General features: G+C 37.6%; 1 protein-coding gene across 1 annotated transcript; it reads right to left on the bottom strand.

Annotated features, from left to right (window-relative positions):
• Positions 1-2,389: 2,389 nt before the first annotated feature.
• LOC114186913 (triacylglycerol lipase 2-like) lies at positions 2,390-10,937 on the bottom strand. The gene is made up of 10 exons (XM_085674545.1): positions 10,746-10,937; positions 10,550-10,657; positions 9,396-9,536; positions 9,298-9,311; positions 3,759-3,873; positions 3,315-3,458; positions 3,173-3,213; positions 2,985-3,064; positions 2,823-2,918; positions 2,390-2,709 (listed from the first exon to the last, which is right to left on the bottom strand). The coding sequence occupies exons 1-10, from the start codon at positions 10,923-10,925 to the stop codon at positions 2,390-2,392; spliced, it is 1,239 nt and encodes a 412-aa protein (XP_085530671.1). The 5' UTR covers positions 10,926-10,937.
• Positions 10,938-11,969: the final 1,032 nt, after the last annotated feature.

Here is an 11,969-nt window from a genome sequence, read left to right on the forward strand (position 1 = left end):
GGATTTTTGGTCTAGAAGAAAGGGAATTGGGTTTGCCATCGTCAAAATAAAAATATTCAGCCCCAGCAGACCGTATGACTACTTTAAAAAATCCAGTCTTAAACCTTTTGAAAGACTGCGTATAAGACGAAAGCAGGCACTAATGGTTTTGACCCACTAGGGACAACCAGCTGACCAACTCCCTAGGACGCGTATAGTAGTACTGCAAAAAGACTTGCGAGGTGGGTTTCAAATGAAACACTCGACAGATCAGTCGAAACGCCTGAAGGGACGCCTAACTGTTAGGATGCAATTGATTGGGTGCTACATTCAGCACCCTCAGCACTCCCATTGTGAAGTCATCAAAAGGGAGACAAACATGCAAATCAGAAATTAAGGCCGAGTACATATAGAAAAAATCATGTCAATGACCTTTTCGACCGTGACAAACACTGTCCCCACTTTTGGCTCGCTCTATACTAATAATACGCTCGTCTACTGTATCAGCTACAATGTCATATTTCTTACGGAAAGCAACTACAGCCACAGACTTACTAAACCTAGACAAAGGGAGTTTCACTCGGGAATTTACCCATTCATACCCCAGGTGACGCAGGGCTAAGAACTCCTCAGTGCCTATAGAGTCGTCATCATCTCTCTGAGAACTATCACTACACGGTGAATTGGACACGGTCCATTCCTCCTCTGAATCACTATGCCTACTAGAAAGATAATAAGCAGAGGAGGATGACATACCTGGAGTAGTGCAGACGGGATACACTCGGCTGGAGGCTGGCTCACTTCCTAAGAGGATCCTTTGCTCCAACACCAAGACCCCACCCATATTTTTAGTAGACCACCTCCACAAGGACAACCCTCTTATAAACTGTGAGATCTAGCTCCATCCAACGGCTGTCAGCACATTTCCTTTAATTCCCCACCTACTACACTCATCATTATGACATGACAGCCTCGAACGACGAGCCGAGTTAATACTTTCTCTTTCCCCACAATTAAAGCAAGTCTCATAACTGCAGGTGGTTGGGAACACCTCGACAACATTGCCAAGATAGCACATCATAGCCTCTTGTGAACTTTGTTCACAACGAGCCTAGAGGGGCTGGTGTTGGTGTATGGCCGGGTACGTCCCGACCTAGTAAAGGAAAAATGGTCGGGATCATCCCGGCCCGAGTGTAGGGAGCTCTCGTGCTCTGGCCCAATTGCTGGGGCATTTCTCCAGCACGACGCAGACGGCTCATTAAGATTGATGGTCGGGTATATCTTGGCCCTTTTGGCCGTGTATATCTCGGGCCAATGGAGTGAGAAACGGAAATGGGATTATGGCACAAAGTTGTAGAGGAGCAACACACAATCTCAGCCAAGAAGGAAGGAGTTGATGTTTGGGGAAGTATAGATGAACGAATCCCAGCCATGAAGGAAAAAGTTGATATTTGGGAAGTACAGACGAACGAATCTCAACCGAAAAAGAAAGAGTTGATATTTGGAGAAGTACAGACGAACAAATCCCAAAAAGGAAAGAGTTGATATTTGGAGAAGTACAGACAGGCAAATCTCAAAAAGGAAATAATTGATCTTTGACAAAGCGGCAATATGCAATCTCAATTAAAAAGGAAAGAACCGACGCGTATAGACTTAGTCAGAAAGGATAGAGTGGATCCTCGAATACAAACGGTCCGTAAATAACAACAGTAGGTTTGTCAAGAGACTAGTATAAATTAAGACCTAGTGAACTAGTGAACACATAAATGTATGCTTTTCTCACTTTACTACATATACCACATATCGAATCGCTATTTGACTTGAGCGTCAGAGTGCCTGCAGGTACCCCCGCCCTCGGAGTGCAGACGGTAGGGAGATCCAGAGGAGTCCGGAGAGGAACAGAAAGAGATTCGACACAGAGGGTTCTTGAGATCGTCTAGTTCTGCACTAAAATAGTATCAATCAGGTACAAAAATATATACAAAAATACCGCCCATTTACTTATTGAGGAATCATGTTCTCTAAAATAAAAATGAAAGAGGGAAAGACAGTTATAATATGTATATATAAATAAAGTCATGAATGACCTGTTAATTTCACAGTAATTACTTATTTAAAATTAAAGGGAAAATTATCTAACTAAAAGTGTAAATATAAAAATAAGATATTACTTATAGATTTTTTTTTCCCCGTTACTAATAATATTTAGAATATATGGAATTTATCATTTTGTGAAGAGTTTCAATATCACAACACCTTATTGTTATTAATGGAGTAATAATTAGGAGTGAGAACAGAAGATAAAATGTTACTGATGAGAGAGGAAAGTGCAAAATATTGTGTTGAAGTAACTGGATAGATAAAAAAAAGAATTACATTATTTGGAGTGAAATAAAGTACAGTTGCAGAATCAATTAACCTGGAAGAAAGAAATAATAGGATCATAAAGAACTTGTTTAACATTGGTAGCCATGAAAAAATCAACATGAGCATATTCTTTCCTAAACAAGACGACGAGGTTGTTTGCATCATGAGTCTTGAGATCATTCAGCAAAAGCTTCACACCGTTTACTTCAGATAGCATATCTAACCCTCCATAGCTCACAAAAAGAGGAAATTCCTTTGGAATTGCTGTGAAGTCATAAGAAGGAGGAAATGGTTTTCCATAGCGCTGCCCGTTCCTTAAAAAATTACCGTAATCATACTTCGCTATATTTCCAGTTCTGATCACTACTCCGAAGCAAGAAGAAGAAACACGAAAATAGTGGGGTCAATAACCCTAACAAATTATCTTCAAAACTATCACATTAAAAAATAAAATACAATAAAAAATGGATACTCACTTTGACTAAGATGGATCAAATTCTTAGTTGATGTTGACTGTAGTCCATGATCAAGCAAGGAATTTAATAGGGTGGAATTTAAGCAGCAATTTGGACCTAGAAATGCAAGGTGAGCAATGACAAAATAATGAGCCAAATTTAATTAGTTAATATTGATGGTACCTGTGAAATACGCCAACAGCTTTGAGCAATCAATACTTAAAGTCTTGCATATGCCTTCGACTAATCTAGTAGACCCTTCTCTGCTCATCACAAGCTCTAATGATTTAGCTACTACACTTGGAATCATTTCACTTATTTTATCCAACAAGTTAATCAAAATCACAAGGTTGATGTATGTTTTATGTTACCCGTTTGGAATGAATTCACGGATGCCTATCAAGTTGAGGTGCTGTCACATTATTAAGAAAATAAAACAACAACAAAAAAATCATCAAACTCAAATTTTATGAAATATATGAACTGTTATTTGCAAGTGAATATTTGTGTCACCTCAGCTAAAAATGTGTCAGCAAAGATTCTTGCTATTGGTGAATTAACTTCACTCATATGAGCAATTGGGGAAAGCAATGCAGCTGATCTCAACCTGTCCAAAACTTGTCCTCTAGAGAAAGCAGTAAAAGCCATTAAGGTTCCCTGCAATTCAAACAAAATCATTTTTTTTAGTATACACATGTCAGGTTAAGAAGGCTTAAATATATTTTAAATTTCTATAAAACGGATGAATTTTATAAAATCGTTGAGTTTCAATTCTTATAAATTCTATTATTTTTATCCCTTTAAAATTGAAAATTGATATTTTAAATCAAAAACAAAATTTGCATATACTAGTTATATTTAATTTTATGCAAATGAAAATCAAAACTGTAATACACAATTTCTAATTCCATGATGTGAGTCTTTCTCAATGATTTCAAGTATCTAAACTTCGCATACCAAGGAATGGCCAACATAGTGAATTTTCTGAGCAGTGTTGTTGTGCACATACTTCACGAGAGCAGGAAGATCATAACTAGCCAACTCATCCCATGACCAATTGTTGGGTATTGGGCTCCCTTCCTATGTGGAGAAAAGGCCCAAAATTTGAGAAGCCCATGTCTCACTTAAACCTAGTGGAGAGGAGGCTATAAAATAAAGAGAGAGGCAGAACAATAGAGTCAGAATACACTGAAAGCCCTAACACATAGAGGGAGAGGTAGAGGGAAAATTCTGTTCACGTTTTTCATAGAGCTGTCGCAGTAAATTCGGCGCTGCGGATTCGTTCACCGTTGGATCGGGCTGAAATTTTCACAGCAGGTTCGGAACTCATTGCTCTTCATTCTGACCGGTCGGATCTTTGATACGAGGTCTGAGTTGGGAGATATTAATTTCGCACTGCAGCAGTGATTTGTAGAGGTTTTCCTCTCTTGTTCTTCTCTATTTGAAAGCTTTGTTGCTTTGTTATTTGGTTGGGTGTTGGCACTAATTTGTGCTATTGATTAAGACTCTTTTGTACTCTTGTTGATCATAGTGAAGCTATTTCTTTGGTCTGGACGACTCGTGGTTTTTACCCTTGATTTGAGGGGTTTTCCACGTTAAAAATCTTGGTGCCTTTATTTGTGCTTTTGGTGGTTTATTATTGCTGCTCTTTGATTATTGCTCCTCATAGATTCTTGCAAGTTAGGGGAAATTATATCCGCTGCATTCTCTGGTATATTGTTTGTTATTGTTTTCCCCATCAGAGTGGCATCAGAGCTCTTGGTTGGGCTATATTTACTTGCTTGAATGATGGAGGCAAATGCAAAGATGGTTGCTTTGAATGGTACAAATTATCATTTGTGGAAGGGCAAGATGAAAGATTTATTATTTGTCAAGAAATTGCATCTTCCGGTCTTTGCTACACAGAAGCCAGATTCTATGTCTGAAGAAGAATGGGACTTTGAGCACCAACAGGTATGTGGTTTTATTCGGCAATATGTTGAAGATAATGTTTATAATCATATTGCTAATGAGACACATGCCAGAGCTTTGTGGGAGAAGATTGAGTCTTTGTATGCTTCTAAGTCGGGCAATAATAAATTGTATTTGTTAAATTGCTTGATGAATTTGAGGTACAGGGAGAATTCTTCTATTTCTGATCACTTAAATGAGTTTCAAGGGCTCCTAGATCAATTGTCAGGAATGGGCATAAAGTTTGATGACGAAGTTATGGGATTATGGTTGCTTAATACTCTACCAGAGTCTTGGGAGGTATTTCGGGTTTCAATTACGAACTCTGCCTCAAATGGTGTTGTTTCTTTTCAGATGGCAAAGAGCGGTGCTCTTAATGAAGAGATGAGAAGGAAGGCACATGGTTCTTCATCTCAGTCTGAGATGCTTGTTACAGAAGCTAGGGGGAGAAGTCAGAAAAAGGAACATAAAGGTGGTAGAGAGAAGAGTAGGAGCAAGTCCAAGTCAAGATACAAGAATTTAGAGTGCCATTTTTGTCATAAAACTGGACACATTCAGAAATACTGTTTTAAGTGGAAAAAGGAGAACAAAGACAAGAAGGGCAAACAGAGAGAGAATGATCATGATGATGATGATCGTGTCACTACTGCTACAGATGGTGATCTTGTTCTTCTTCGTGACTTTGAGTCCGTTAATCTTGTATCTGATGAGAGCATGTGGATTATTGATAGTGGTGCTACACTGCATGTTACACCTAGGAAGGAGTTCTTCACATCTTACACTTCTGGTGATTTTGGAGTGTTGAAGATGGGTAATGATGGTGAGTCTAAAGTGATTGGTGTTGGTGATGTTTGCCTGCAAACCAACATGGGAGTGCAGTTGTTGCTTAAAGGAGTCAAACATGCTCCGGATGTCCGTTTTAATTTAATCTCTGTGCAGTTGCTTGATGATTGTGGTTATGACAATCACTTTGGTTCTAGTAAATGGAAGCTCACTAAAGGTAACTTGGTTATGGCCAGAGGGGAGAAACAATCTAAATTGTATTGGACTAAAGCTTTGGTTGCTAAAGACAGTGTGAATGCTATGGAGGCATCTTTGTGGCACCGGAGGCTTGGTCATATAAGTGAGAAAGGGCTTAACTGCTTAGCTAAAAAGGATGTGCTTATGGGATTGAGAAATGCAGAATTGGAGAAATGTTCTCATTGCATGGCTGGTAAACAAACCAGAGTATCTTTTAAGAAGCATCCACCCTCAAGGAAGTCAGAATTACTTGAATTGGTGCATTCTGACGTTTGTGGCCCATTAAAGGTAAAGTCATTTAGTGGTGCAGTTTACTTTGTTACTTTTATTGATGATTGTTCCAGGAAGCTATGGGTCTATGCTCTTCAGCGGAAAGGTCAAGTACTTGAAAAGTTCAAGGAATTTCATGCTATGGTTGAGAGGCAATCAGGCAAGAAGCTGAAATGCATCCGTAGTGATAATGGTGGTGAGTACCGTGGACCTTTTGATGTTTATTGCAGGCAGCATGGTATTAGACACGAGAAGACTCCTCCTAAAACTCCTCAGTTGAATGGTCTAGCGGAGAGGATGAACAGGACCTTGGTTGAAAGGGTTACATGTATGCTTTCAGAAGCAAAGTTGCCTAAGCACTTTTGGGGAGAGGCATTGCTTGCAGCTGTGCATGTTATTAATCTCAGTCCCGCAGTTGCTTTGAATATTGAGGTGCCAGACAAAATTTGGTTTGGTAAGAATGTTAGATATGATCATTTGCGTGTCTTTGGTTGCAGGGCATTTGTTCATGTTCCTAAGGATGAAAGATCCAAGTTAGATAAAAAGACAAGGCAATGTATCTTTATTGGCTATGGTGAGGATGAATTTGGCTACAGGTTTTATGATCCTGTTGAGAAGAAGCTTGTTAGAAGCCGTGATGTACAATTCATGGAAGATCAGACCATTGAAGACATTGATAAGGTGAAGAAGACCACACCCGAGAAAGACAGTAATCTCACTGATGGTAATCCGATGAGGTTGCCCACTCACAATTTGGAGAATGTTGAAACGGAAGCTCAAGACAATGAGCAACATGGTGATGTTGATGATCAACAGTTTGGAAGTGGAGTAGAGGTTCCAATTGATGATGCTCAAGAGGAACATGATGATGATGACGATCTTGGTGATATACCTGAATCACCTCAAGTCCAACTCAGGAGGTCTAATAGACAAAAACAACCTTCTACAAGGTATTCCTGTGATGAGTACATAACCTTGACTGACGGTGGAGAACCTGAGTGTTTTGAAGAGGCTTTGGATAGTGAAGAGAAGAAACAGTGGCTGGATGCAATGCAAGATGAGATGAAATCTTTGCATGATAATCACACTTACGACTTGGTGAAATTGCCTAAGGGCAAAAGGGCATTGGAAACTAGGTGGATTTTCAGGGTGAAACAAGATTCAAATTCTACACTTCCAAGGTACAAGGCCAGATTAGTGGTGAAAGGTTTCAGACAGAAAAAGGGTGTTGATTTCAATGAGATTTTCTCACCTGTGGTGAAAATGTCATCCATCAGAACTGTGCTAAGTTTAGCTGCTACTCTTGATTTGGAGGTTGAGCAGATGGATGTGAAGACAGCTTTCCTTCATGGTAATTTGGAGGAAGAGATATACATGAAGCAACCTGATGGTTTTCTTGTTAAAGGCAAGGAAGAATATGTGTGTAGACTAAGGAAGAGTCTATACGGTTTGAAGCAGGCTCCAAGGCAGTGGTATAAGAAGTTTGAGTCTTTTATGTGTGAGCAGGGTTACATGAAGACTACTTCTGATCATTGTGTCTTTGTTAAAAGTTTTTCTAATGATGACTTTATTATCCTGTTATTATATGTTGATGACATGCTTATTGTTGGAAAAGATATTTCCAAAATTGACAGGTTAAAGAAGACACTTGGCGAGTCTTTTGCCATGAAAGACTTGGGAGCTGCTAAAAGGATTCTTGGCATACATATCTCACGTGATAGGAGAGAAAAGAAGATTTATCTATCACAAGAGCAATACATTAGGAAGGTGTTGCAGAGATTCCAGATGGAAAATGCTAAAGCTGTGAGTACTCCTCTTGCTACTCATTTTAAACTGAGTGTTATACAGAGTCCTTCAAATGAAGTTGAGAAGACCAATATGAGTAGAGTTCCTTATGCATCTGCGGTGGGCAGTTTGATGTATGCGATGGTGTGTACAAGACCAGATATTGCACATGCTGTTGGTACAGTTAGTCGATTTTTGTCAAACCCAGGTAGAGAGCATTGGAATGCTGTGAAATGGATTTTGAGGTATCTTCATGGTACAGTTGATATGAAGCTTTGTTTTGGAGGTGATAAACCTACTTTGATGGGTTACTCAGACTCAGATTTGGCTGGGGATATTGATTCCAGAAAGTCCACTTCGGGCTATTTGATAAAGTTTGCAGGGGGAGCTGTGGCTTGGCAATCAAGACTACAAAGGTGTGTAGCGTTGTCTACTACAGAAGCAGAGTTCATTGCTATTACTGAAGCATGCAAGGAGGTGTTATGGTTGAAGAAATTCTTGCAGGAGCTTGGTTTTAGGCAAGATAACTATTCATTGTTTGTTGATAGCCAAAGTGCTATCCATCTTGGTAAGAATCCAACTTTTCATTCTAGATCCAAACATATTGATGTGAGGTATCATTGGATACGTGATGCTTTGGATGCTAAGTTGTTGGAGTTGAAAAAGGTTCATACAGATGATAATGGTGCTGATATGATGACTAAAGCATTGCCAAGAGGAAAGTTTGAAGTTTGTTGTGAGATCGCCGGTTTGGCGGTTATCTCCACATAGTTGTGAGGGGGAGATTTGTTGGGTATTGGGCTCCCTTCCTATGTGGAGAAAAGGCCCAAAATTTGAGAAGCCCATGTCTCACTTAAACCTAGTGGAGAGGAGGCTATAAAATAAAGAGAGAGGCAGAACAATAGAGTCAGAATACACTGAAAGCCCTAACACATAGAGGGAGAGGTAGAGGGAAAATTCTGTTCACGTTTTTCATAGAGCTGTCGCAGTAAATTCGGCGCTGCGGATTCGTTCACCGTTGGATCGGGCTGAAATTTTCACAGCAGGTTCGGAACTCATTGCTCTTCATTCTGACCGGTCGGATCTTTGATACGAGGTCTGAGTTGGGAGATATTAATTTCGCACTGCAGCAGTGATTTGTAGAGGTTTTCCTCTCTTGTTCTTCTCTATTTGAAAGCTTTGTTGCTTTGTTATTTGGTTGGGTGTTGGCACTAATTTGTGCTATTGATTAAGACTCTTTTGTACTCTTGTTGATCATAGTGAAGCTATTTCTTTGGTCTGGACGACTCGTGGTTTTTACCCTTGATTTGAGGGGTTTTCCACGTTAAAAATCTTGGTGCCTTTATTTGTGCTTTTGGTGGTTTATTATTGCTGCTCTTTGATTATTGCTCCTCATAGATTCTTGCAAGTTAGGGGAAATTATATCCGCTGCATTCTCTGGTATATTGTTTGTTATTGTTTTCCCCATCACCAATTCCAAAAAGCCTACACAAAACAATTGTTCATTTGAGTACCTATCAACTGGCTTAGGTCAAAATGCATGTAAGTGATCATAATAAGTAAGAGAACCGCGTCATTAGGACTCAGTGATTTGTGGCTGCGGCTATATTTTGTTCCACGAGTATTGGAAATCCACACATCATATCCATTATCTGCTAAGATAAAGCCCAGTGCTTCATCTGGAGGATTTATCAGCCATGTCAGAGCATCCTGAAATCGCACAACACAACTTCGTTATCTTACTTCATCACATGCATATGCTTCTCTCAAATACCAGTTTGGATATATTATATATTGAGCTTTTTCCATTAAAAAAACCCTAATTTTGTGTTTGAACTAAGGATTTCAACCATTTCAAGAAATTGAAATACCAAATAATTGAGTTAGTTGCAACTGAATTCTCTTTATTTTTGAAATAATTAGTTTGGATGAAATAATTGAAAGTAACTTAATTTTGTTTTGATAGCGAATTTATTGTTTGGATAAAGTAACTTAATTTCTATTTGACAGCAAATGTAACTCTATCTTTGAGTTTAACTTAACTTAGCTCGATCATCAATTCGGTACAACCTGTCTTGATCTTTGGTTTAAGTCGACTCGAACTGATTCGACCTCAAATCGACTTGGCTCAACCTTTTTCCTGGACCGACTAGTCTTGACCTTTCGCTCAGGTCGACTCAGTTCTACCTTCAGCTGGGTCGACTCAGTTCAATGTCTTACCCGAACCGACCCAACTCAACTTTCAACCTAGACCAACCCAACTTGATCTTCAACCCGAACCAACTCGGGTCAAAGTCATCTTGTCTCGACCTTCGACCAAGGTTGACTCGGCTCGAACTTCGGTCTAAGATGACTTGGTTCAAACTTTGGCTCGAGCTGGCTCGCCTCGACCTTTGGTCTAAACCAACTCGTCTTGACCTCATTCTCTAACCGGCTCGACTTTTTGACTTGTTGGCTTTTTTTTTCCTAACTAATGAGCAATTCCATAATTTGGAGAATTTCAATTTTGTTCTTTTTAAATGAATTTCAAATTTTATTATTTTAATTATTTGAAATACGTTCTTAAAATTCTTCGATTTCAATTTTCTTTTAATTTCTTCATCCAACCATGTCAATCTCGATGAAAGAATTTTAAATCCTCTAAGAATTTGAATTATTCTCCTAAATTGCGTTATCCAAACTTAACATAAAAGTATCTATCTGTCTAAGCCTTGATAACTTACACAAAAGAGACCATGTTGCAAAAGCACCGGTGGCTTGTCGGCTTTCTGACCGGACCGCCCCGCCGGCAACCTCTGCAGACTCAGGATGTAGCCATCGTCTGTCTCAACCTGACTCCAGCAATGGAATGAGTTCATAATCTCAAGAAAGTGGATTCAATAACAGAATGAGAGAATATATGTATATAGCAATATGTACCTTATGTTCTTCACATTGGTAACCTTTTGTCTCTACCGCTGTTTGGCAGATACCATCAATATGAAAATCATGATCAGTGACCGAAGAGGGTGTTCCATGAAAATTTGTTCTCCCTTGTGCTGTTGTAATGCAAAGAAGGGCTATTGAAACCAAGCTTACTACTGTGTTGGCCATTGCCATTGTGTTGTTTTTCCTGCTTCTTAGGTGTAAACAAAAACTCGTGGCGTTTTATAGGCTTTTGCAGTGTAAATGGAAAGATCAATAGGGTTGTGCATGTTAATGCTGACAGCTGTAACACAATCTTTTATGCTCATATTCAACAGATTTTCAATAATCAATGTCCTTAATGACATGATGTAAGTTTCTAGTTAACATACGTTGGACAGATTTCATTTGAGTTAACGTGCTGAAAGTTTTTTTTTTTTCTAAAGTTTTCGAATCTGTGTATAAAATGTTAACTGCTAAGGGTTGGACTCATCTGATTTATAGATTTAAATAATTGATTTGTAATTAAATTCAAATTGTATTATCTAATTTGAAGTTTTTCAATCTATCATAAGTAAACCACATTAATAATCTCTATAATTACCCTCTTAAATTAAAAAGTACTACAATCATGTATGCACCGAAGTAATTTTATTCTCTTATCCATTTATTTTTATTTTAAATTGATTTGTCCATAAAATATAAATATATTTCTATACTCTTTTTTTTTATTCTTAATTTTATCCTCTTTTAGTTTCTAATTATTTTGTCATTTAAATAAATTATTAAAGAATAACTTTTATTTAAAGTATTACTTTTTTTGGGATACTATTTTTTTACTTTTAATTTTGTTTTTTTACGATGTTTTAAATACTTTGATCATTTATTAAAACTAAATTTATAAAAATATATTTATTTCTATTTATTAAAATAATATTAATATAAAAATAATACAACTTATCTACACTATCATATAAAAACGTAATATATATTTATTAATAATACAAATTGTATATAATGTCATATAAAAGATTACTTCGCTGGAGAGTTATTTAACTCTTTTATACATTTAATTTATTTTTGAACTCATTTAGTCTAAATTAGATTTATATTTTTATTTATTTATTTTAATTTTAAATTGATTTACCTAAAAATAGAAATATTTTTTTATACTCTTTTTTTCATTTTATACTTTTATAATTTATAATTATATATTCATTTAATAGCATATTTAAAGTA

The sequence above is a fragment of the Vigna unguiculata genome, chromosome 6 (genome assembly GCF_037176805.1).
Source record: "Vigna unguiculata cultivar grain cowpea cultivar isolate G323 ecotype 2 chromosome 6, ASM3717680v1, whole genome shotgun sequence".
Classification (NCBI taxonomy): domain Eukaryota; kingdom Viridiplantae; phylum Streptophyta; class Magnoliopsida; order Fabales; family Fabaceae; genus Vigna; species Vigna unguiculata.